Genomic DNA, 25112 nt, shown 5'->3' with positions numbered 1-25112 from the left:
ACAAAGTGCTGTTACCAGAAAAGGCAAATACCACCCAATGTCCACCATAGAAATTTACAACAGTTTTGACTAGGCATCTCTGTTCTACCTAGTTTCCCCCGAGCCTCCTGTTTTGTGTAGTACTAAACATAGCCCCAGTCATGCCCTGATACGGCAATTCATCTCACCTCCCCATCCTGCTGCCCATTAAGCTTGGGAACTTCAGAGTTAGCTTCCTGCACTTACTTCCACCCATAAGCAGAAGAGCCAGTCCGATCTTTTGTCCCATAACCAGGGGCCCTTCCACTCCATACGCAGAGCTTTCCAGAGATGAAAGTTTCTATTGCTGGAGGTAGTGGGTTCCCTGTCAGTGAAGTTATTCAAGCAGAACCTGGGCGGTCCCTTGGAAGCTTGTTTGAGGAGATTCAAGCATTTAAGCAGAGGGGAGCCAATGTCTATGGTTCCTCCAGCCTCCTAAGACTTCGGTAAGACTCAAATGTATCAACTCCATCTGCTGGTGAATGCCTGAAATTTCACCATTACAGGCTGTCCTTTAACCTGAGTTCTCAAAACCTTTATAATAGAGAGCTAAGGAGGCATCACGTTACCTGACTTCAAATTATACCACAACGCTATAGTAACCAAAACAGCGTGGCACTGGTATAAAAATAGATCAGTGTAAACACAGATCAATGAAACAGAATACAGAACCCAGTCAAAATGGCTATTATTAAAAATACAAAAAATAACAGATGTTGGCGAGGATATGGAGAAAAGGAAACTCTTATACACTGTTGACGGGAATGTAAATTAGTACAGCCTCTATGGAAAACAGTATGGAGAGTTCTCAAAAAGCTAAAAACAGAACTACCATTAAATCCAGCAATCTCACTCCTGAGTGTCTACACATTGGGCTTAGGGTCCAATTCATTTCAGGTCTGTGCTGCTTATCAACCCTGGCGGCTGAAATGATAGCTATATGCATTCTCTCCTTTCACCAAAGCAGTGAGGAAGAGGTAGTGCAAACATGAAGTTCCTGGAGAAACCCCACAGGAAGAGGTAAACAAAGTCTTATACCTGTGGATTGGGATGGCTGCTGTCTCAAAGGTAGGTCTGTGTTTTGAACAGACACGCAATCCAGAGCCATGAGAGAGATCACAGGATGAATCTGAGGCAAGCCTCTTCCTGCTGGGATTCAGGGAAAGCTGAATACAAGAACTCTCTTGCCCCCTGGCTGTTCTCTTTCTCCATTATTTATCCTTTCTGCAGTTTGCTTTTCTCTAGGTGTGGGGGGCAGTGTCCTGGCAACTCCCCTTTTAATTTTGTCTTTCAATACCCATTCTTCCCTACTATGGGCATAGAACCCCTGATTTTTAGCTGGGCATAGGTCCACCCAGAATGAAGGCTATATTTCCCAGCCCCCTATGCAGCTAAACTTAACCATATAACTAAGTTGTCATCAATGTGAAGTATGAGGGCAAGAGATGTGTGCAACTTCTCAGTCATGCCCTTAAAGGAAAGGGATGTGCCCTCACATTTCTCCTTTCCCCCTTCCCACTGGCTGGAATGGAAACATGTTGGAGAGCCATCTTGGACCATGCTCATGAGGGCAGAACTCTATGGAATGGAGAGGCACAAGTACAAGAAGCATGGGTCCCTGGACAGCCTGTGAAGTCCAGTCTGCACTGAACCATCCACCTCTGGACTGTTAAATGAGAGAGACAGCAACTTCTGTCTCATTTGAGCCACAGTCATTTTTGTTTCTGTTACAGCCTGTATCCTAACTAACACAAAAATTGCCAAAGCAGTCACAAGCTCGCCAAGATTCTAGGGAAGGGAACAAAGGTGATGAGAAGAGTGTCAAAGAACTTTGAGGTCATGTTTAAGACAGTACAGGAACACATGCAGGGAGACAAGAGCAGGATTCTTATCTGCCTCCCTACACCCTAGCCTGTGTCACAACATTCTCTTGGGTCGCAGTGCCCCTGCATGTACTGTTCCTTCTGCCTCCCTCTATCCCCACAACACTTAGCTGGACAATGCCTTCTGACCTCGGCTAACCATGGCTAAGGCAGGGAAATATTTCACCACATCCCAGGCTAAGTCAGGCATCTCTGTTATATGTCCCTCATAGCATGACACCATGTATCACTCCCTCATAGTACTTACAGATTTGAAACTTTACGTTTCTCTGATTTCTTTTTTTAGTGTAACAAAATTATTTGGTTGTCTCTCCCACACCAGACTGTTAAGTTCTGTGAGGTCGAGGATTGAATGTCTCCTTCATTGCTGCATCCCTAGCACCCAGCACAGTGCGTGGCATATAATAGATGTTTGTTGAAGCCAAAATAAAATATAGAGGTGAATCTCTCAATTTAATGTTTTATTTTGGGAAACGACAATTGCAATTCAGGGCATACACACAGACAAGGTGGTCTTTGGTATGTCCAAAAAACAAAGAGCTTAGGAATTTCATTAGAAAGAGAAACGTTAAGCATTATTTTGAAAAAAAGCTCATTGGCACTAGTAAAGTTTCAGGAGGGCTGGCAAACTCTGATTGGTGACAGGGTTAGGTAAAGCTAGTTTTAGAGTCATGGCAGGTCCTTCCAGCAGCTACTAGGTAAAACTGATCTTAGGGTTACAGCAGGCTGTTTTAGCAACTGCGTTGGTGGAAAATTTAATTCTGGGAACATGTACTATGTGCCCTGAGTGCTTTTTCTGGCCCTTTGACTCTGACTCAGTTGAGTATGACAAGAATGACTCAATTCCAACCACCAACTTTTCCATGCTCAGTAAGAATATACGTAAGCTATGGGTGAACGAATAAATTCAGACAAGAGAGGACAGGCTTCATGCAGGGCAGTGTAAATACTGACTCCTCCAATGAAGAAAAGCAGAGATCAGAACTTTGAGCCATGTGGCTGAACACTAACATCGCACCACGTGTGCGCCGACTTCTCACGACATTTTTCTATACAGGATGAGTAACAGTGTGCTTATAAGTGTGAACCTGATCACAGTCACCCCGTCAGTAACTGGCGGACCCCCAATGGTTACTCCTATTTCTTCAAGGACGTGCTTGTCCGGCTGAGAGCACAGAAGAAGGCAGGGAGGAGGAAGCAGGGCGGCCCCGCTAACGCAGCCGCATCCGGAGGCCTCAGCTTCCCGGTTTCCGGTCCCCCGGCCGGCAGCATGGACTTCCGGGACGCGCGCGCCGTGTGGGGCGCGCACGCAGGGCGGGGCGTGCGGGGGCGCGCGCGTGCGCAGGCGACGCGCGGAGGGACGAGGCAGAGCAGGGGAGCCGCTGTTAGGTCCGTTTCGGTCCACGCTGCCGGTCGCGCCGCCCGCCCAGTGTCCGCTGCCGCCATGGGAGTGCAGGTGGAGACCATCTCCCCCGGAGACGGTGAGTAGCGGCGCGGGCCGGCCCGCAGTGCCGCCGCCGCCGCGCGCATCCGCTCACTGTGCCCGTCTGTCTGTCTCCTCAGGGCGCACCTTCCCGAAGCGCGGCCAGACCTGCGTGGTGCACTACACCGGTGAGTCCGCGAGCGGGCCGGTGGGGTGGGGGGCCGGGCTGTGGTCCGCAGCCCGCGTGCGGCCGCCGCTGCGGCCTGGGAGCCCAGGGCTCGGGGCGTGGCGGCGGGGAGGCCCGCGTGGCCCGAGGCTAAGGCCTGGGCGGTGGCTGCGCCCCGGAGGGGGCAGCCTTGGGCCTGCCGAGCCCGGGACAGTCTGAGCCGGCGGTAATGAGCGTTGGCTGCGGGCTGGGCATTATCTAGCACATCAGAAGCAATTATGCCTTAGATGCTGCCATTCTGCCCACTACACAGGTGATGAAACTGAGGCTTGGCGAGGCGAAGTCACTTGCCAAGGTCACACGCACAGTAATGGGTAGACCCTTGGCCAGGGACCATTAGGAAGGATTTGTACATTTCTGTGCCGGGGTTGACACCCTACCCTTGCTTCCGGCCCTCCCTTCAGTGGAGATAAGAAGGGCGAGGTAATTCGGAGTCTGCAGAGCTGCCGCCGCTTCCTCCGGGGAACTCGGATTTCGTCCCTCTGCTGCGAAACCTCCCACTTCTTAAGTCATTGCTTTGGCTCTACTTGGTCTTGGAGGAAGTGGAGCTGCACTGTCTTTTTCCGTTTTTTTTTTTTTTGTTTTTTTTTTTTAACTTTTTAGCCACTTACAAATCCAAGCCTCAGTGGCAGTGATGATGGCCCAGCTGGCCGAAAGCTGCACGTGTAATTTAGTCCTCCAGTCTTCTAGGAGTAGAGATTTTTCTCATCCCCATTTTAAAGATAAGGAAACTGGAGGTGCGGTGAGGGTAATACATAGTGATAATGTAAACCAAAGGAAATTTTAGACTTCCCTCCCCTGGGCCGGAATTCAAACATCAGAGTCTCATGCCTTGGGACCGTCCTTTATTCCTTGCTCTTACAGGGTCCTCCTGGGTTGTATAGTGGGATGGGGGCACTGAGCTGGTGGAGCCTCCGTGGCTCCACCAGGTCGGTCCCATGGGCTTTGGCTCCAGGAGGAAGGGAGTGATTGGTGTAGACACAGTTGTTGATATGAATAATTCCCTCCCCCTACTCCTTCCCCTTTCTCCCCCTTCACACCCTTTCCTCTGGTCCTCCTCCTCCTTCCTCTGTTTCTTCTTCTTCCCCCCCACCCCCTTTCCTCCTCCTCCCCATCTCCCGCCCACTTCTCTCTTCCTCTCCCTCTTCCCCCTCCCCCTCCTCTCCATCCTCCTGTCCCTCCTCCTGCTGGGTAGTAGGCTGTGGGCAGTTCTGACCAAGCTGCTTAGGGATAAGCTCTACCCTTCTCTTTCCAGTTCAGCAGGGGAACCCTCTGTTGAGGACAGTGACTTTCAGTGGGGAGGGGAAAAAGGCAGCTAACATCTCCCTCCCATGCCCTTTTATTTCTCTGGCCCTTCTCCATGGGCAGAAATGGGGGCAGGAGGTGGAAGAATTTAAGGACTAGAACCTTATAAAGGCTGCCAAACTAGGAGATACTGAACCTAATCTTTGTCGGGAACAGTCTCATGTTTGTGAAAGAAGCTGGAAAGTGCTTTTGATGTTCTAAATAGCTGTCCTGGTAGGCCACAGTCAACACCTGAGCCTGGGAGGTCTAGTGGATGAAAGCTCATCAGTTTGATCGTTTTTGATCAGTGTGATGAGAAGAGTAACCATTGTCTTTTGTTTATAGTGCTGGGGTGAATGGGCAGTTTATTCAATTCCTACAGCCACCTGGGGCAGAGACTGGGACTTGAGAGGTGAGGAGGTGCCTTTTGCTGCACCCTCTCCCCACCCTAGTTTGAAAGTAGCCACACTAGGACCCCAGGGTGCTTGGCTATATCTGTCTCACTCCCAAGTCTGCCCCTTATGGCTTGCCCATGTTCTGGTGCTGCTGGCAGGACTGGACACCAGCATGTAGGCAGAGCCACACTTCACTGTGCCTCTTGGCGAAATGTCCCCACACAGCATGTCGGGAGCCTTTTCCTAAGAGAGCAGATGGTCGTGGGACCCAGAACACCATCAGGGTTCCCAGTGCCTCTTCAAGTCTGTGTTTTCCTTGCGGGTGGCACCCACCCACGTGTTCCCAGAACAGCAGCAGGACCCTGGCATGCAGTAGGACAAAAGCTTTCTTTTTTATTTCATTTTGATAAGCCCTACAAAGACGCCTTAGCAAGAAGCCAGCTCTGTCTCATGCTCACAGAATAGACTGTTCTCTGGCGGGCTGGCGGCTTTGTTCCCGTGGGTCTTTGCCACCAGCCTCCAGGAAGAACCTGTTTGAGACCTGTGGGGGCGTGAGAGGAGTGGGTAGGCACTATGAGATCTCATCGGTAGCAGTTAAGGCTTTTAAGTCACTGGGAACAGAATCCATCTTGAGGGAATATGATGAGAAAGCAGGGTTATAAAGATTTGGGGGTCTTCAAAAGTAGAAGCCCGCTAGGCCCCAGGAAGGGAAAAGAAGTTCTCTTGTTGCCCTTAGTTCTCATTTCTGTTTTTCTCTACCCCGCTGCTTTCGCAGTCTCCTGTTACAGGTGTGTATTTTTCTGTCTCTTCCAACAGGGAGGTGGTGGAAGTCCCTGCATGCTCACCTCAGCCCCCTCCCCATGCTGAGCTTCTCTGTCTCCTTTTGAGCGTCTGGCTCAGATGGCTTGGCTGTGTGATTCTGATTATGGTTCCTGAGGAGGAGGAGGAGATGATTTGAGTCAAGTGCACACTGTTGATCCAGTCAGCTCTGGCCAGGTGTGCTCCACTGCTGATTTGGGGGCAGGTCCAAAGAAAGGGGTACAAGTAAGGTGGCCAGAATCCCCTTTCAGCCACCAGAGGTGTGCACAGGCACAGATTGACCTTTACCACATGGATGTTTTAATTGCCACTAGTGGCTGCCAATAGTTGCCTTGATGCCACTCTCAAGGCTCCATCTGGTACCTTCCATGACCTTGTGGCAGAGCACAGCATGAGCAAGGCCTCAAAAAAAAGGCCTGTGGTACCAGAAGGGAAAACGAAAAACTTTACTGGCACCAGCTAAGCATCTCCTAGGAGCATGACAGGCATTGAGGTGGGAGGGAGGAGCTGGAAAGGACCCGCCAGATTAGTGCCATGAGATCTAGTAGATTCTCACACCCCCCACCCCCACTTCCAGTAGCTTCGTCATCTTTACTGTTGAGCTTGTCTTGGCACACAGCTAGCTTTATGTCCCTTTTACTCACATCAGCAAGCCACATGCCTGCCTTTGTGAGAGCAACCTCAAGTGGATTGAAGGAATTCTTTTTATCCTCTTTAAAAAATAGCTTTTTTTCATATTATCCCTGATTTTTCGAAGAGATCAGGCAAGTAAATATTCCACATCTGTCTCATTGTTTTCTCGTGGTATTGTTTAACTTGTTCCCCTGCCTTGATTTCCTGTAATCTGGACGTGCAGTTTTAAATGTCTAAATAGGTTCTGGTTAAACATTTTAGTCTGACTATTTCATCTTCAGCACACATGGGGAACATCCCTAGTTAGGGTGCCAAATTTGATCTTTTTCGTAAAGGTACATTTTTCCCTTTGCAATTAGCAGTGGTCTGTGGAGCGCTTAGGTGGCCTGCAGGTGCTCTGTTCCTCATCCGCCTTTCTCCTGGTGCTGTTACACCAGCTGATAATTCTCACCTGAAGACATTTTTCATTGGCATAGACAAAGTGATGATTTATAAAATTCTTTCATTCCTTCTACATTTATTGGCTACTATTCTTCTATAAGATAAAGTAAAGCTAATTCTTTCCCTTTAATTACCAATTTTTAAAATGAGGAATCAGTGTTAACCATCCTCAGTGGCAACTCTTTGTTTTTACTATGCTGTGGGCTCAAATTTTCGGGCCTTAAAATCAACGATACTCATTATTCTTTTCTTTTTTATCCTAAATTTGGCGAGTAGGGGCCTCTTCAAGCTGGCTCCAGTACTTTTTTGACACGCTACCACTATCCCTTCGTCAGTGTCTTGGTCTCACTGCTCTGGTCCTGGTGTGCCACAGCCATCTCTCCAAAGAGCTCTGGTTCCTTTCAGTGGGTCTCTTAGACTTTTTAAAATCAGCTTTATCAAATATAATACACATACCATAAAATTTACCCATTTACCCATAGACTTTTTAACTTGAACATTTTTAGTTGTTAAAACATTTTTATGAAGTACTAATGGTTTATTGTATCTGTGAACTGGGAACCAGTCGTCTGCCTTGGAATTTTCTCTAAAGATATTATTGTCACCTGCTGTTTCCCATAGAAAAAGCCAGGATTATCATGAATAACTTAGACATGTTCTGCCTTTAGTGCTTATAGTGGTTTATTTATTTTTATTTCTATTTTTTCTTTGCGCGCGCACACATGCGTGTGTGTTTTATCCTACTGGAGAGCTTAACCAAGTCCCTGCATTCCTTTCCCTGGCTCCCTTTAATTTTGACTAGGTAAATTCCAGCAAGCAAAAAGTGGGAGAAGGAAAGCGGGGAGGGGTGTGCGGCAATTACCAGCTCCAGGATCCTGCTGTCTCTTCTCTCCTTTCATTTATTCTTCTTCTCCCAGGAGCTCAGGCCACCTGGCCTGCGTCCTTGAACACACCAAGCCTTTCCTCACGTGAAGGTCTGTGCCCCTCTGCTTAGGTACCGCCATATTGCCCCCATTCTCTACCACATGGCAGGCTCTTTCCTAGTCTTTGTAGCACAGCTTAAATGACATCCCCTCAGTGGGTTCCCCCGACCCTTGGCTAAAGTGATTCTTCACACGGGTATGCACACGCTTCTGATTCCCCAACAAGGCGCCCATCCATTTGCTTCTTAGCCCTCATCACAGGCACACCATGTATGGTTACATCTACGCTTTCTCCAGCAGACTGCAGGCTCCAGGAGGCCAAAACCATACTAGCATTGTTCTACAGGGTGTCCCCTTCAGTGCTTGGCATAGAGTAGGTATTCAACGACTGAGCGCGTGGCCATTGTTAAATAGTATTTCCTTCTCCCCGTTCTCACGAGACATAGCGTGGTGGTCCTCTTACTTATACTGTGATTAAAATGGAAGATAGACATGGACGCAAGGGCGTGCATTCTGGTCTGTGTTCTTTTCACTGTCGCTGGGATCCTGTGTGTTCTTGCTATCATGGGCCCTGCCTTTGAAAAAGACACGGTCATGAAATCTGAAGGGATTTAGCCAAGGGTAGAAGTATTTCCATACTACGTGTGGGAAATGTGCTTACACCGAGTTTGTGATCTCAGGAAAATGATGGGGGAGGGCTAGTTCCTTCTTGGTAGGCACTTGACTTCTGATCATACTGCTCGTAAGGGGTTCTCAGAACCCCAGTTCAGGAAGGTTGCACTGGGATGCAGCCACAAAGGCCCAGAAATGGAACAAACATGTAAGCTTTCAATTAATGTCTTTTACTTACCTAAGTGTAGAATCCCTTTTCACCCATCATGATTGGGACAAGTGGGTAGTTGATGTGTTGATCATAAAAGTGACATGGCTTCCTTAACCATTTCAAACTCAGACATAAATCATTTGCTAACGGGCTATGTCTTTTTCTTTGAGTACAGCTCTGCTGGTGGAGTTTCCCCTCACAGTTCTCACAAAAACTAATTTTGACTTTTTTTTAAGTGGAGCAAGGACTGTTGTGAGACCATTTAAATACTAAACCTTTCCAGATTTTTAAGATTTCTTTCTCCAAGTGTACAGTGTTCTCACCTTCATACAATTATTCACTGGCAATATTTTTCTTTAGTGACTTGCCTTTGAGTCTTTCCAAGCAGTCACCTAAGTGAGACCACTCTGTCTGTTCACGAACTCATGTTATTAATTTACATACTATTTAACTATCTGTACACTGTAAGGATAGCTGCCATAAATGGGTTTGGGGACAAACACAGCTGACCACCTCTCTTGATAAGCGTGAATTTCATATAGGAACGAAGGAGTGAGGCTGAGCTAGAGACTGAGGCATGAGGGAGCTTTCTTCAGCATGCTGAGCTTGCTGGCTGTGGGTTTCATAAGAGTCTCTGGCAAGGCAGGTAAGCAAAAGATGGTTAAGAGAACTTCTGTATCTAAAAAGGAGAGAAGAGGGAAGGGAAACAGTTAAGCCCTTAGACCTCAGGCCATAAACTCATCTGGGAATGTTCTAAGTGCCTTCAAATGCAAATCTGCAGGAAAATACTGGCTCCGCCTTCCTTCATCCATTCAACCATTGTACTTTTTGTACTTAAGAAACTCACCTGTGTGTTAAAAAGTAGAAACACTTTCTCCGTCTCCCAACTGTAAAATGGCAAGAACTTCATCTTGTTTTGAAGTTCTAGGGCCTAGGATGTTCTCTTATTTTGTTATGGTTCGATGTGTTTAGGCTTTTTTTTCAATCTTAAAACTTTCCATATTTTAGTCCCTCTAAAATGCCGCCTATGAAAAACCTCCTGCAAAGATTCACGTGCAACCGTAAACTACATTGTGAGTCATGAGCTTTCACTCCCAAGTGTTCAAGCCATAAGTCTTTAAAGAGGCCTTCTTTAGTCCTCTTTCCTTATCCAGAAGAAGGTATATGGTTACTCTGCCTTCCACAAAGCAGAGTGGACTGGAAGCGACTCCATTTCTGTTGGATTCTTAATGAAATAATAACCCAGTGGTCTCTGTGAATCTCCAAGCCCTGGTCTTGGGTCTTAACCACTGCTCTGGCTTAGGCGAGGCACCAGGAACACAGTCTGGCGGCACTGTCCAGCAGCTGCTGGCCAAGTCTCCCTCTGCCGATTTCTTCTGAACAAGAGCACTCTCAGATAAGCAGCAAGAAAGAGCAGGCTGCAGTGGGAGAGACAGACTTGAGGCTCTTTCTCACACCCCTCTTGTTTTTTTAAACCCTCCTACTCCCCCTCCAAGCATTTCAGTTTAGAGGAGACCCAGGCAAAAGTGACATCAACAGCCCCTGCATGCAGTCATAGCTTTTGCTCAGTGGTCTTGTGCTTTTAACTGGAGACCTCCGAATTGTCACATTTTTCTCACTGATTAGTAACTTAAAGGTGCTGAAAGTAAAGACTACCATTCTGAGATTACCCCTCAGACTATTGTTTCCATATAGGGAAGAATATCTAAATGTGGAAGCCTCGTGCTCATTCTGCTGGTTCTTAAAAATCACACAAGTAAAGCAAATCCAAGAGTGCTCATGAGTGCCAGCACCTTGAGTGCCGAGGGTTGAGCCGAATGCCACCAGGACACAGAACTCAGGCTAGACCTGTGAGCTCAGGCTACATTCAGTCAGGAGAGCCAAGACTCACTACTTGAAATCGAGAATACAGAGCTATTCCAGGCAGTTTCTTGGGCATGAGGTACAGATTTGTGTATGGTCAGAAATGAAATCGGTCAATTCTGCAAGTAGAAGGCAGTGTTGGTGATGCCAAATGCTGAGTGACCTTCAGAGCGTAAAGACTGTCAGAATTGTAACCTCAGTTGCCTTCTGTCAGCAGGGCATGCTTTCTCTAGGAAATTACGGCAATAACTTGGCAGGTGGTTTCACTGTTCAAGGGTTCCAGCACTTGGCACAGTGATCACCAGAGTTAAAATCGGAGCAACTGCTGAGACTTGACGTGCTGCCTGCTTTACCTGCCCCTTCTCCAAGCAGAGGAAGCACTTTTCATTTATTGCCAGGGTAAGTGTAGGAGCTAAACATATGCAGGATTTTAGTAAATGCCACTGCCTACATTTTTTAAAAAAATTTTATAGATTTAGGAGGTACAAGTGCAGTTTTTTTACATGGATATATTGCGTAGTGGTGAAATCTAGGTTTTTAGTGTACTTATCATCCAAATACTGTACAGTGTACCCAATAGATAACTTTTCATCCCTCCTATCCTCCCACGTTTTGGAGTCTCTGATGTCTGTTACTCCACTCTGTCTGTGTATACCCGTTGTTAAGTTCCCACTCATAAGTGAGAACATGCGGTGTTTGTTTTTCCATTGCTGAGATACTTCACTTAGCATTATGGCTAACTGCTGCCTTGAACTCCTGGGCTCAGTCCTCTCACCTCAGCCTCCTGAGTAGCTGGGACTACATGCTCAGGTAGAGATGGGGTCTCGCTATGTTGCCCAGGCTGGTCTCGAATCCTGGTCTAAAGCATTCCTCCCAGCTCAGCCTCCCAAAGTGCTGTGGTTACAGGCGTGAGCCACTGCACCCAGCCTCAGATACACTTATTTATCCATTTACCAGGTTGATGGATGTTTGAGTTGGTATGTAGTCAGTCGTTTTGGTTTTACTCATGCTGATTAGCATTAGTAGACATATCTCCTAGTGGTTTTAATTTCCATTGTTATAATGACTAAGAATGTTGAGCATCTTTTCATGTGCTTACTTGCCATCCATATATCTTTTTCCATAAAAATGTCTGTTCAAATCTTTTGTCCTTTTTTTTGGATTGTTTTTTTTTTCTTATTTTTGAGTTTTAATAGTTCATTATATATTCTGGCTATAAGTCCTTTATCAGATATTTGCTTTATAAAAATGTTCTCCCACTGTTTGGCTTGTCTTTTCATTCTCTTAACAGTGCTTTTTAAAGTAGAGACATTTTTAGTTTTGACAAAGTTCAATTTATTTTTTTATGGTTAGTATTTTTTGACATCATATTGAAGAAATCTTTGCTTAACCCAAGGTCACAAAGATTTCTTTCCTCTATTTTTCTTCTAGAAGTTTGATAGGTTTATCATTTGCATTTAGGTCTGGGATCCATTTTAAGTTGATGTTTGATAATGTGATGTATGGATCCAAGTTTTTACTTTTTTATGTATGGCTATCCAGTTGGCCCAGCCCATAGTATTTTTCATTTTATACATTGTAGTTTTCATCTCTGAAAGTTTTGAGTTCTACTGTCTGTCTCTACTAATTCTAACATATTTGTGTCAGTTCTGGATTGTTTTCAATTAATTTGATAAGTCTCCTCATTGCAGGTCATGTTTTTCTCCCTCTTTGCATGCCTGGTAATCTTTTGGTGCCAGACATTGTGAATTTTATCTTTTAGGGTGCTGGATGTTTAAAATCTTCTTGAGGTTTGTGCTGAGAATCATTTAAGTTACTTGGAAACAGTACGATCCTTGTGGATCTTGCTTTTGTGATTCGTTTAGGTAGGTCTGGAGCAATGCTCAGTTTAGGACTGATTATTTCCTGCTACTGAGGCAAGATCTTCCTGAGTATTCTACCCAGTACCTTGTGAACCATGAGCTTCTCCTGTGTGACTAGTGGGAACAGGCACTAATCCCAGCCCTGTGTGAGCATGGGACACTGTTCCTCTACACATTTTGTATGATTCTTTTCCTGTCCTTGAATGGTTTCCTCAAACACATGCACTGATAAGTATTTTGCTAAATACTCAAGGAGGACCCTCTGGAGATCTCTGGGGAATCTCTCCCTATACAACTCTCTCCTGCCTGGTACTCTGTCCTCTAGCTTCCTTGAGGTCCATTCCAGTTCCCTCTCCCTGGAAACTCCCAAGGATGTAAGCTGGAGCAATTGTAGGGCTCATCTTATTTGTTTCTGATGTCTTGGGGATTGTTGCCCTTCATTATAGATGTCTAGTGTCTTAAAAACCATTGTTTTAGCTATTTTGTCTGGGGTTTTTTGGTGTGTTTTCTAGGTTGTGAGGTTTTGTTGGTTGGTTGATTAATTAATTGGTTGGTTGGTTAATTAATTGGTTGATTGCAGTTGTTTCAGGAACAAATCTGATCCCTGTCTTCCATCTTGGCCAAAAATGGAAGTCTTCACTACCTGTTTGACATCACAGATTCTCTTACGTTCTGCATTCAACATTAACCAGCGTAATTCCCACTCCAGAAAAGGAGCACACTCATTCCTCCTCCTTAGCAGACCCTGCTTTCCTTCTTGCATCATCTCCCCCAACTGACAACCACAGCCATAGATAAGGGGGTCTGTTCCTTCCCACCGGGGAAGCCCTCCTTCTAGCATCTCCTTGTCCCACAGCTTGTGCCAGTTGTGTGATACCTGCTTAGTCATATACCACCCTGCTCGTGGCTGGGGATTATCGTTTAGCTTTTGGACTTAGATTATGGGAAGTTCTCTCAGGCCTAAGGAACTCTACCACCACCACCCAACCCTTCCCTGTGAAGGTTTCTCCTTCTGAGGAAGTAGATGAGATTGACAGAGGGTGACTGTGGTCTGAAGTTCTAGAACAAGGCTCATGTCCCTTTTCTAGGGACAGGAGATCATCCAAAATAGCGTAGGAAAATAAGGATCCCAAAGCAAAGATCCTGCTTAAAGCTCCTTTACTTGGAAATCCTGCTTCCTGGCTTTTATGGTTTCTTGAGATAATAGGCAGAGGCTTTGCCCCCTCAGTGTCCCAGATAGGCTTAAGAGAGCTAGGGTTAGACAGACATCTTCAAAGACCCGCCCCGCCGTCTCTGCACTGAAGAACATCCGCATCTCCAGGCTGGCTTAGCAGCAGGTAGATGCTGTGTTCCCCCTCATATGCTCCTGGCCTGGTACCAGTCAGATAATTGAAGCATCTCACCTCAGGCAAAGCAGTATTGATGCATATAGTATCTGGAGGTTGCTTGGCATTGTTTTTGATCGAGAATAAAAAGAAAGTATAGGGAGTCTGTCTCAGTTACCCTGTGGTTTTTCATAGCAATCAAAATATGATCTTGCCTGGGTCAGGGCCATGGTCAGATTGCCAAGAAATAGGATAATTCTTTTACAGGTATACTGTATGTTTTAAACTATGGATTATAACCCATTACTGTATCATGGAATAAATTGAGTGGGTCACAATCAGCAATTTTTTTTTTTTTTTAATTTTTATTTTTTTAGAGACAGGGTCTTGCTTTGTCACCCAGGCTGGAGTACAGTGGCATGATCATAGTTCACTGTAACCTTGAGCCCCTGGGCTCAAATGATCTTCCTGCCTCAGCCTCTGAGGTAGCTAGGACTACAGGTGTATACCACTACACTCAGATGATTTTTAAAAAAATTTTTTTGTAGAGATGGGATATCACTATGTTGCCCATGGTGGTCTAGAGCTCCTGGCCTTGAGCAATCCTCCCAAAATACTGGGATTACAGGTGGGAGCCCCTATGCCCAGCCAGCATTCTTTTTAAGCATGAGAAGTGTATTCCATGTAGTAACTATTACACATAAATTTTGTTTATATACAAAATGTAGATGTGTATCCTGGGTCCTGACATAAACTATTGGTCTGTTGTTACAGATCAGTGATAGCTCTTTGTGGTCTTGGTGGTGTTTGAGTTTCGTTTCTTTGTTGCTCCGTTCATGGCAGCACTACATTGGGTGTGCTAACTAAATGTCGAATAAAGGTTTCCCTCGTGCCAATTCAGTTATATTCAGCTGCAAGTAACTGAAAACCCAACTTAAGGCAAAGTAGACTTTTTTAAAAAATTAGGCTTTATTATTTTTAGAGCAGTTTTAGATTCTCAGCAAAGTTGAGAGGAAGGTACCGAGATTTCCCATAATATCCGCTGGTCCTCACACATGCATAGCCTCCCTCATTATCAGCATCCCCCGCTAGAGTGGTATATTTGTTAAAATTGATGAACCTATACTGACACATCACAAGCACCCAGTGTCCATAGTTTACCTTAGGGTTCATGCTTGGTGTTGTACATTCTGTGGGTTTGGACAAATGTATAATGGCATGTATCCCCCATTACAGTATCATAAAGAGTATTTTCACTGTCCTAAAAATTCCCTGTGTTCCATCTATTCATCCCGCCCTCTGCCCCTAACTCCTGGAAACCACCGATCTGCTTGCTGTCTCCATAGTTTTGTCTTCATAGTACACTTTTAACCTCAGAACTTAAGTTTTGCGGGAGGTGGTTTGGGGCTGGTTCAGAGCACTGGAATGACTGCCCTGTGGTGCTCCTGACCTTCTCATAGGCACAGGGTAACTGCCATGGCTCCAGACATCGCATCCTCACAAGACAGCATTCAACAGGAAGGGAGGGCAGAAGCTTTCTTCCTGAGTGTTTTTTTTCTTTTTACTAGTAAGGCAGGACTTTCCTGGAAGACGCCAATAGACTTCACAGCAGGTGAAGTCGTGCTGAAACTAAGTAGGTTTTAGTGCCCAAACTGGTCCATGTGCCCACCCTGCACCAACCCTGGCATAGGGGAAAGACTTAGATTGATTCTAGTTTATCTGCTGGGCCAGCCTCCTGTTGCTCCTGGAAAGTTGATGTTTAATTAGAAAGGAGGGTGAGTGTGTTGATTCTGGATGGTGCCGCAGCCTTAGTTCCAGATGAACCTCCGGGCATGTTTTTCTCTGTCAGTTTTATCCACCCTTTGCAGACACGGCTCAGAGGCCAGGGACCAGCCTCCCATCCTTGGCTCTTCCTGGAGTGCTTGTTCACCATGGCTGCTCGGGAAGCCCTGGGCCCCCAACTTTAGGTCTACTCAAAAGAGTGCAGACCAGGAAGAGGCTATTTCTACTTTTAGTCTCCTTGATGGTTCCCGGTCCCCACTGTACTAAATAAAAATAAAGCCTTTTCTAGCCAGGCCCTGCCACTCACTGGTTCTGACCTTGGGTGGATTACTGGGCTTTGGAGTTGGTTTCCTTATTTCTGCTACAAGCATTCTCAACAAGGATGGATGGAAAGGCTCCCTCCTTGGCCAGAGAAAGGATTCTGAGATCATTGCTGTTTATTGCCTATTCTGACTCTTAACTCTGAGTTCGGTTGGGTTGGGCTCATTGTATGAAGGAGACCTTGAAATGGGCTCCAGGCAGTGTGTCCAGTGGGCTATTGTGGAGCCTGGAGACCTGTGTGCTCCTGGTTACTCGTCTATAGAGAACTATTCAAGCCCTGCCAGTTGTCGTTTCTTTTATCGGGTGGTGATTGTGTTTTGGTAAAGGAGTGAGCTGAATGTATACCCTAATTCACCAGTTCTGGGGTGCCAGTTCCCTGCTTCTGTGCTGACTTGGAGCAGTGGTGGGTTCCCACCGTCCTGTCTCCCTCTTAGTCCTTGGTTCCAGGTTCCAGGCAGTGTCAGTGCCCATTCTGCCCCAGGACATCCGTCTCCCCTCCTGCTGTGGAGGGGAGCAACACCCACCCTACCCCTCCACCCGCATTTCCTATTTTGCTAAGTCTACGTAGTCTGGTGGCTGTGATAACGCTCTCAATTCATCTCTGCTTCCCCTTCCTACTTACAAGTGTTGACATTGTCTTTTAGGTTGGGATATTGTTGGTATTTCCCTTTTTTTCTAAACACATACGCATGCATATTTACAACAGAATTGTATGTTTTGATGGGTCTTCTGAGTGATACTTAGAACCATGGCGGGTGCCCAGCCTCATCTCCAATAAAATCAGTTTTCTGTCAACTATACGTCAACAACCGGCTGTCACCTTCCAATCTGGGATCCTAGTTTGAGAGTTTTCAGGAACTCAGTGTCAGCTATCACAATTGGCTGGCACCGGCTTCCGGAGAAACCAATGCTGATGGTCTTTTTTGAAAAGGAAGTTGCAGGTATCTTTCACAGATGTCTATTTCTCTTTTCTCATGGCACCTATCCTCTGAGATCGCCATCTCTGGAGTTCCCCTTTTATTGGAAGGTGTCACTGTGGCTTATCTGGCTTCTAGGAAACTGATATATTAGAATGAGTCATGGTGTTTGGATTTATAGTCTAGCTGTACCATTTCAGCAAGTTATTTCACTTCTCTTTGCCTCAATTTCTTCATCTGTGAAATGGGAACGGTGCTGTGGGGAGGATTGAATGAGTTTGTGTGCCAGTCCCTGACTCAGAGTGGAAGCATTGCCAACAGAGTCCTTAGCAGTTGCTGGGTGTACTGAGTAAGTTCTTTGGGGGCAGCCATTAACCCTCCTTCTGACTATTCCCGTTCTCCTCAGCCATCCCTGTCAGAAAGAGTTAACTGTGCAAAAATGAGCTGCAGAGGGCTGGGGCACCATTGGATAAAATGAGTTGGATGAATGCTGCACAAGTTCTGTCTTTTCTGTAGTTCAGCCCAGGTCAGTTTTTACTTTTCCCAGAAAGATTATGACATGACAACTTGGGAGCCAGTCTGCAAGGGCCCAGGTCTGTGTCCCAGTTTCTGTGTTGCTATGAGACACTCAGCACCAGAATGCTGGTGAAAGCTTGCCTTACAGCTTACTCTTACCACGCCCCACAGTGCTGAGTGGGTTCTTCTTTCCCGTGGATGACACCCAGTCACCCAGAGCAGCAACGTGCATGGCTCATGTTCAGAGACCCACAGAGGAGGTCATGGGGTGGCAAATGGAGGAGGGGGACTTCCTCCACTGAACACTGGAAGAGAAGGATTTCAACACCTTACATGTAAAATGTGATGAGGGAATTGGGGAGGGAATATTGCTTCTTGCACTGTTTGACTTTCAGTTGCTCTGTGAGACCACAGGTATCCTTATTGGGGAGGAAATGCACAGGGTGCTGGGAAAGTCATGGCAGGAGGGAGTTTATACTCCACATCTCCAGAACAAGGTAGACTGCTGCCCACCTCTGGTAGGCGAGGTCCTTTTGTGGCCAGCTTAACTGCTTGGAGTCAGGGAAGAACATCCACCAACTTGGGGTGGACTACCCCAAATCCTTAGATGCCTGGTGAGGTGATAGGAAACCCTCTAGACACTGCAGTTCCTTCCAGGCCTCAAACACCCTGCCAGTCCCGTTAACACTGGCATCTGTGATGGGTACTCTGCTGCTGGTTTCTGACTTGCCTCGGGTCATTACTCCTTGTTGCTCATGTTACAACTACCCTTTTTTACAGGGATGCTTGAAGATGGAAAGAAATTTGATTCCTCCCGGGACAGAAACAAGCCCTTTAAGTTTATGCTAGGCAAGCAGGAGGTGATCCGAGGCTGGGAAGAAGGGGTTGCCCAGGTATGCTCATTTGTTTGTTTTGTTTCCTAGTATCTATCTTTTAAATTATTTTTGTAGGTAGTACATTCATATGGCTCAAAAATCAAAAAAGGTGTAAGTGAAAAGTCTTACTTTTATCCCACCCCCGTCTGCCCAGTACCCCCACAGGTAACTCTGGTTATTGATGATTGTGAATGTATTGTAAAGTTTAAGCACATACAAAAACATACTTTACACACACACATTGTTTTGTACTTTTAATCTATTTTCACACTTCCCATACTAGTACTTAGGAGAAAGCTTTCTTACAGCTGTTTAGTATTCCCTTAGGTGAATGTGCTGTAATTTACTTGTCCAGTGCCCTATCAATGACACTATTCATTTCCAGTATTTTGCTGTTATAAACAATGCTGCAGTCAGTGACTTGTCTTATATGGACTTTGTTACATGTGTGCTCATGGTGCCGTAGGACATTCTCCAAAGTGGGGTGAGTGGCTCGGAGGCTGTATTTTGACAGATCTTGCCGAGTTGCCATCTGTAGGGATTGCACTCTTTGAACTGCCACCAGTAGGCTATGAAGGGGCTGCCCCCTTCCAGCTCCAGCAGCACAATGTGTTGTTAAATTTTTGGCTTTGGGACAGTATGAGTGAAAAATGATATCTCAGTGTAGTTTTAATTTGTGCTTGTCTTATTATTGACCATGTTGTGTCAGACCACTTCTGAGAGATCCTACTGATGGAGAAAGTCATTTTGTTTGTCTTGAGTCTGTTTCCTCACCTCTTCCTTCCCCATTTTTGGAAACAGCTTTGTTCTGCCAACACTACAAAATTCCCAGATGATAATAGGGGACCCCGGGGGGGCTGTATACTTAGGCTCTGCATGATAGGTAATTCGTCTGTTTCCCTCTCACCAAGGAGAACTGGAAGTTTGACCAAGAAGAAGAGACTGATCTGTCTTGCTCTTTTCCAGAATACACATTGCTCCATTTCTTCTGTAAAATATCACTGATTTATTTCCAAATAAAAGGCTTATCTTTCAGGAGCTTTAAGCCTTCCCACTTCCCACTCCCAGGTATCTGGTATCTGAGGAGGAGGATCTTTGTGGTTTACTTCCCTTGGGAAGCCTTGCCAACTCTACCTTTTTGCCTCTGTCTCCCCAGTCCGGCCGGCTCTTGGTCCATAGCCCGTCTTGCATCTCCTGGGCCAGCCATTGTCCATACCATACACAACCCATCTTCTGTGACTGTTCCAGCATTGGGACAATAGCTGTGTTGTATGTTCTAAGTGCTGTAGCTGCCGTGGAGATAGTGTTTTCCCCTTCTTGCCATCCCAGGCTTGGCAAGGCATGACAGAGTATTGAGGAGATGCCCAACTCCCCCTTGAACCAATGCTTTGGGGTCAGTCACAGTCCTGTCACTTGTAAGGTGTGACACGTACATAGACCATCTTCTAAACTCTCCACAAAATATTTTTTTAGCAAGTGACTTAACCAGGAAGAAAGGGGATTGTCTTGTGCCCCGTTTCATTTCATTTTGTTGTTTTGGTTTTACGTGTTTATCCTGCCACAAGTACTATTTTGGCAGCTTCTTTTTTTCATCTAACAGTTTATCTTGGGACATCTTTTCATGCAAGTACATTTAAAGCCACCCTATTCTTTCTGATGAGTAACCCATGTTGTAGATATGCCTATGAAACCGTTCTCCTTGTGACGGACATTTGGGTTGTTAGCAGAATATTCTAAAAGTAGAATTGCTGAATCAAAGGGTATGACGGTTTTTTATTAGATAAAGCCTTATGCTTTTAACTGTCCTTACCACTGTGGTCCAGCATGTCCCAGCTGCTGAGGGGGGCTGTGGACAGCAAGGATTCTGAGCTGCATCAGACGCTCGTCTCAGCCTGCAACTTCCCCTGTAGTCACGGTCTCTCTGACTTGGGTCAGAGAACCAGGAATGCACACATGGAGATTAAAAATAGAGATAGGTAAACGAATGGAAATACAGCAGAGAACCTGCTCACTGTTCAGAAAATAGATATTTACCCTTCCTTGTGTATTTTTTTAGTTTCTAATCAAACACACAAGTATATTTTTTAAAGTGAAAATTTATCCTCACTATCCACACTGTTCTCATAGCAAAACGCTGGTATTATTGGTGTCCTTCCAAAGATGTCTTCTATTTATACAGTGGGTACAAACATATAAATATTTTCACAAATGGAAGCATACTGCACATGCTGTTGTACCTCCAGAAAATCATATTCTTGAAGTTTTCCTATATAAGGGTATAAATATAGAAAGTACAGAAAAATAGACCACCCCAAATGTTACTTTCCGTGTATATTTTCTGTTACAGCAAAGTTTCAATCAGGAAGAGCATAGGTGTCATTTAACATATCCTTTGAGTGACAGAGCACTGAAGGACTAATTGATGACACTGCTGGACCTTACTTGCCTAGTGTTGGTCATTAAGACCTGGGTAGAAAGGCTGAGGGCCTTCTCTTGGGAGTCGAGAAGGGTTTTTAACCACCATTGGGCCCCTTGGAGTGAGATGCAGCGATCGTGGAGTCTTGACTACAAACCTCTAAGTCTGCACAGGGAGGTGCCGGCTGCCCGGGCAGCTGCAAAGTCACTGGGATGTCTTAGTCAACACCATCCTGGCCAAGGAATACCCAGGTAAACAGCTCTGCTTCTTATAAAGACAGTTGGGGGTGTTCAGCTAAGTCATTGTTCCTTGTTCTTTAAACAGATGAGCGTGGGTCAGAGAGCCAAGCTGACTATATCTCCGGACTATGCGTATGGTGCTACTGGGCACCCAGGCATCATCCCTCCACATGCTACTCTCATCTTTGACGTGGAGCTTCTGAAACTTGAATGACAAGAATGGCCTCCTCCCTTAGCTCCCTGTTCTTGGGTAAGGAAACTTAATGCTGAAGAGCCGTAAGGATCTCTGTTCCTCCCACGTTACGCCCAGCGTTTGATGGGTAGCAGAGAGAACAAAAAGTGCTGCAGGGCTATTTTTCCCCCATATTCTTCCTCTACTGGGTAGCCTTTCAGTGTTAGTTATTATTAGTGTGCACCTCGAATGTAAAAGTTGGTCACCCTAAGGAAAGGGATGGCATGTGTATGCTCTCGAGCTCACAGGGATGGTAGCTATTTAAACAAAGTGTGTTTATGTGCAGCTTATAAACTAAAACTGAGTTGGGACTATAGAAGCATAGGACAAATTTTTAGTGCCTACATTTTAGTTCTTTAGAAGTAAGACAAATTTAAGAAATGACTTTGCTCTACCCTATGTTTCTAGAAGGTAGTAAGAAAAACACCTCTGAACACGAACATCATGTCCTACCTTGTGCCGCTCTCTCATCCGTACAGTTTGTGGTTACTGCCTGGTTAGACGACAGTGGGGAGGTATCCTTGTCCTTGTCCTCCTGCCTCGGGGTGTAAGTCCAGGACACTTCACCGAATGAAGCAGAGTGATGAAGCCGAGGGTGCTCGTGGGGTGTAAAGGATGCTGTTAGATCATACAGTCCTAGGAAGGGACCTTAGGGCCAGCGAGAAAGACCTCACTCGGGGTCACATCCAGGCAGTGGCAAACTAGGACCAGAGTCCATTTCCTGATTTCCCCTCTCCTACCCTCATTTCTTAGGAACCAAACTCAGCATCCTAATGGCACATGGCTTTTCGTGGGGGTGCTGGAATCATTAAACACGTGAATGCCGTCACCTCCTTTCCAACTGGCCCCGGACCTTCACATTCACTCCCTTCCTGCCCCTGCAGCCAGAGGGTGGGTGAGAACACTTGTTGGAAAGCTGCAACGAATCGCTGCCAGCCGTGTGTGTTGGCAGTCAGAGCTACTTGTAACCCTGTCATGGACTTTAAAGAGGAGGGGCTTGTTTATTTTTAGCCATCTTCTCCCTCAGTGGCTTGAGCCACACACACCTAGGTAATGCAGTCCTGCTCAGGTTTGATAACTCGGGCTTCTTCGCTTGTCCTTCCTACTGGGAGGGAATCACTGACACTTTACAGAGCCTCTGTCTGCCCCGAGGTCCACACGTAGCCCAGATTCCTTCCTGTTCTTTGAGAGCTGAGTCATTTGAACATAGCTTGTTCAAGGCTCCCTAGAGTACATCTTTCTGTAAACCTGGTGGGGGACAGAAGGGCAAGGGAGGGAGAGAGGGATGGAGGTCACCCTGACTGGCCCTCTGCACCCACTGCCAAAGAACGTCTCAGAGCTTCCCGCGAGGGTCTTAAAGAAAAGCCCAAGGGCAAAACAAACCCAGAAAGTTATAAGTTTAGTGAATGAACGAATGCTGGAGACATTTTCCAAGTCTGTTCAACGTGATGAATACCAATTTAGGGCTGTAGATCTCTCCCTGGACTGCACATCAGTCACCAGGGAGGTTTTTAAGAATCTCCTGATGCCCAGGCCACACCCTAAATTAATAATCACAATCACAGGGAGCAGGACCCAGGCATTAAGATTTTTTTAAAGCTGCCAGGTGATTCCTATATGTAGCCAAGTTGGAGACCCAGTGATAATGGGGAACTGTATTGTCAGCATGGGTGGACAGCCCTCCTGCTGTCCTCAGCAAGGTAAACTGAACTTTAGGTTAAAAACAAACAAAAAAAACACACGGATCAATTAAAGCAGGAAGAAGCTTGCTTACCTGGGCACCCAGCCCAACCCATCTGGTTCTCTCCAGCTGGAACTGGCTTGGTCTCAGTAAGACCCCTCAGCTGTTGGGAAGGGACTTGGCATGGCAGATGGCAATTGTGGCTGTCCCCCACTGCATACAAAGAACACTGAGTTATTGGAACTCACAGATTTTCTGTCCTCAACAGATCAGCCATGGAGGGATCTGGTGCCTCCAGACGTGTGCACATGAATCCATATGGAGCTTTTCCTGATGTTCCACTACACTCTGTATAAACATCTACCCCGACTGAATGTGTTCTGTCACTCAGCTTTGCTTCCGACACCTCCATCTCCCCTTCCCCTTTCTCCTTGTATGTGTGTTTACCTAAACTATATGCCATAAACCTCAAGTTACTCATTTTGTTTTCATTTTGGGGTGAAGATTCAGTTTCAGTCTTTTGGACCTAGGTTTCCAATTGAGTATATGGTCAGGTATTAACAGCACAAGTTATGGGTTAACTTTAGAATAGGAATTGGTGTTTTTTTGGGGGGGGAGGTTGCAAGAATCTTTATTTTATTTTATTTTTTTGGATGAAATTTTTATCTATTATATATTAAACATTCTTGCTGCTGCGCTGCAAAGCCATAGCAGATTTGAGGCGCTGTTGAGGGCTGAATTATTCTCCAAGTTGAGAGATGTCCTTGGGTTAAATTAAAAGCCCTACCCAAAACTGAAGTGGGGAGGGGGAGAGCCTGTGCCCTCACCAGCCCCACCTCACCCTCCCCTTAAACCCTCTGCCTTTTGAAAGCAGGTCATTTTCACTGCGACGTTGGACACTACAGGTATCTGTCCCTGGGCCAGCAGGGACCTCCGAAGCCTTCTTCGTGGCCTGGCTTATTTTTTTTCCATCCTGTCATTTTTCTAATGGACTTTCAGGAATTTTGTAATCTCATAACTTTCCAAGCTCCACCACTTCCTAAAATTTAAGAACTTTAATTGAAAGTTTAAATTGAAGGTGCTGTTTGTAGACTTAAAACACCCAATGAAAGCCCAGCCATCATGACAAATCCTTGAATGTTCTCTTAAGAAAATGATGCTGGTCATCGCAGCTTCAGCATCTCCTGTTTTTTGATGCTTGGCTCCTTCTGCTGATCTCGAAGTTTCCTGATTTTCCTCCCGCAGCTCCTTCTCACCCCTTTGCTGTCCTGTGTAGTGATTTGGTGAGAGAAATTGTTGCTGTCCCTCTCCCCCCCAGCACCACATGAGAGTTTCAAGTTTTATTATTGCAATAAAAGTGCTTTATGCTGGCTTTTCTCAGCTCTGTGTCATGGTGTTTACTTCCAAGGGCCTCCCCTGCTACTTGGCGTCGGGGTTGGGATTGGGCAGGAGGGAGGGTGGCAGTGGGTTTGCGGCGTGCGAGGTTGTGTCTTGGCAGAAGAACTGCAGCAGTCAGCATCCTGCCACTCTGGGATGGTGGTGGGGGACAAGGAAGGGGGCGTGTAAGAGGCCATATATTTGCATCAAAGGGACTGCCCGAGGTCAGGCTGGGATAGTCAGGGAGCACCCCTCCCCCATCCTCAAATGTTCATTAAATATGTGTTCTGGGTAGAGCCCTGTGCTGGTTCTTGGATTACAAAGAAGATACAACCCACTCTCGAGAGTGAGTCATAGTCCACTTGGAGATGTGCTACAAGCAAACTGATGAAGAGTTACGAGGGGAGGATTTTGGTTTTAAATTGGTGCTCTTCAGTGACAGTTAGTGTAGAAAGACTTAGTCCTGTGCACAGGCTGGGTGGTTGCAGTAGTTGCCCTGGCCCTACCTTGTACAGGCCAGTAACAGCCTTCCCTGCTGAGAGCTATAGAGACCACTAAGGATGCTCCCACACACCTTTGTACACCTTCCAAGATTGCCCTGGTTGAGGGCCACCAATTTTAATTAGGTCATTCAAGGACTTAATGATTTTCTAAATCCTTTTTGTTAATTTATGATTTAGATTGCTAGAGTAATATTCCAGGGTCATATCTTATTTCCTCAAAAGTTCTTACATAAAAATCATCAAACAACAAAGTAAAAAAATGGGTACAGTGAACCCCTGCATACTCACCCCCTAGATTCTGTCATAAACATGTTACTATACCTACTCATCACATA

The 25112-nt window shown here is 45.9% G+C and overlaps 1 protein-coding gene across 1 annotated transcript; it reads left to right on the top strand.

Annotated features, from left to right (window-relative positions):
- The first annotated feature begins 3183 nt into the window (after positions 1-3183).
- Positions 3184-24277, top strand: FKBP1A (FK506 binding protein 1A, 12kDa). The gene is made up of 5 exons (XM_012637656.1): positions 3184-3382; positions 3465-3512; positions 18235-18347; positions 21070-21234; positions 23166-24277. Exons 1-4 carry the CDS (start codon positions 3346-3348, stop codon positions 21196-21198), a joined length of 327 nt encoding a protein of 108 aa, XP_012493110.1. The 5' UTR covers positions 3184-3345; the 3' UTR covers positions 21199-21234; positions 23166-24277.
- Positions 24278-25112: the final 835 nt, after the last annotated feature.

The sequence above is a fragment of the Propithecus coquereli genome, unplaced genomic scaffold (assembly GCF_000956105.1).
Source record: "Propithecus coquereli isolate 6110/MARCELLA unplaced genomic scaffold, Pcoq_1.0 Scaffold122, whole genome shotgun sequence".
Classification (NCBI taxonomy): Eukaryota; Metazoa; Chordata; class Mammalia; order Primates; family Indriidae; genus Propithecus; species Propithecus coquereli.
Note: the sequence above shows the minus strand (reverse complement) of the source record. Positions and strands in the feature narration are given on the sequence as shown.

What these genes read in the sequence shown, in the direction of transcription:
- FKBP1A (XM_012637656.1), top strand. Translation starts at nt 3,346, where the DNA reads ATGGGAGTGCAGGTGGAGACCATCTCCCCCGGAGACG. An exon ending in CTGCGTGGTGCACTACACCG is followed by an intron (nt 3,513 to 18,234) that starts GTGAGTCCGCGA and finishes CCTTTTTTACAG; the next exon opens with GGATGCTTGAAGATGGAAAG. An exon ending in GGGAAGAAGGGGTTGCCCAG is followed by an intron (nt 18,348 to 21,069) that starts GTATGCTCATTT and finishes TTCTTTAAACAG; the next exon opens with ATGAGCGTGGGTCAGAGAGC.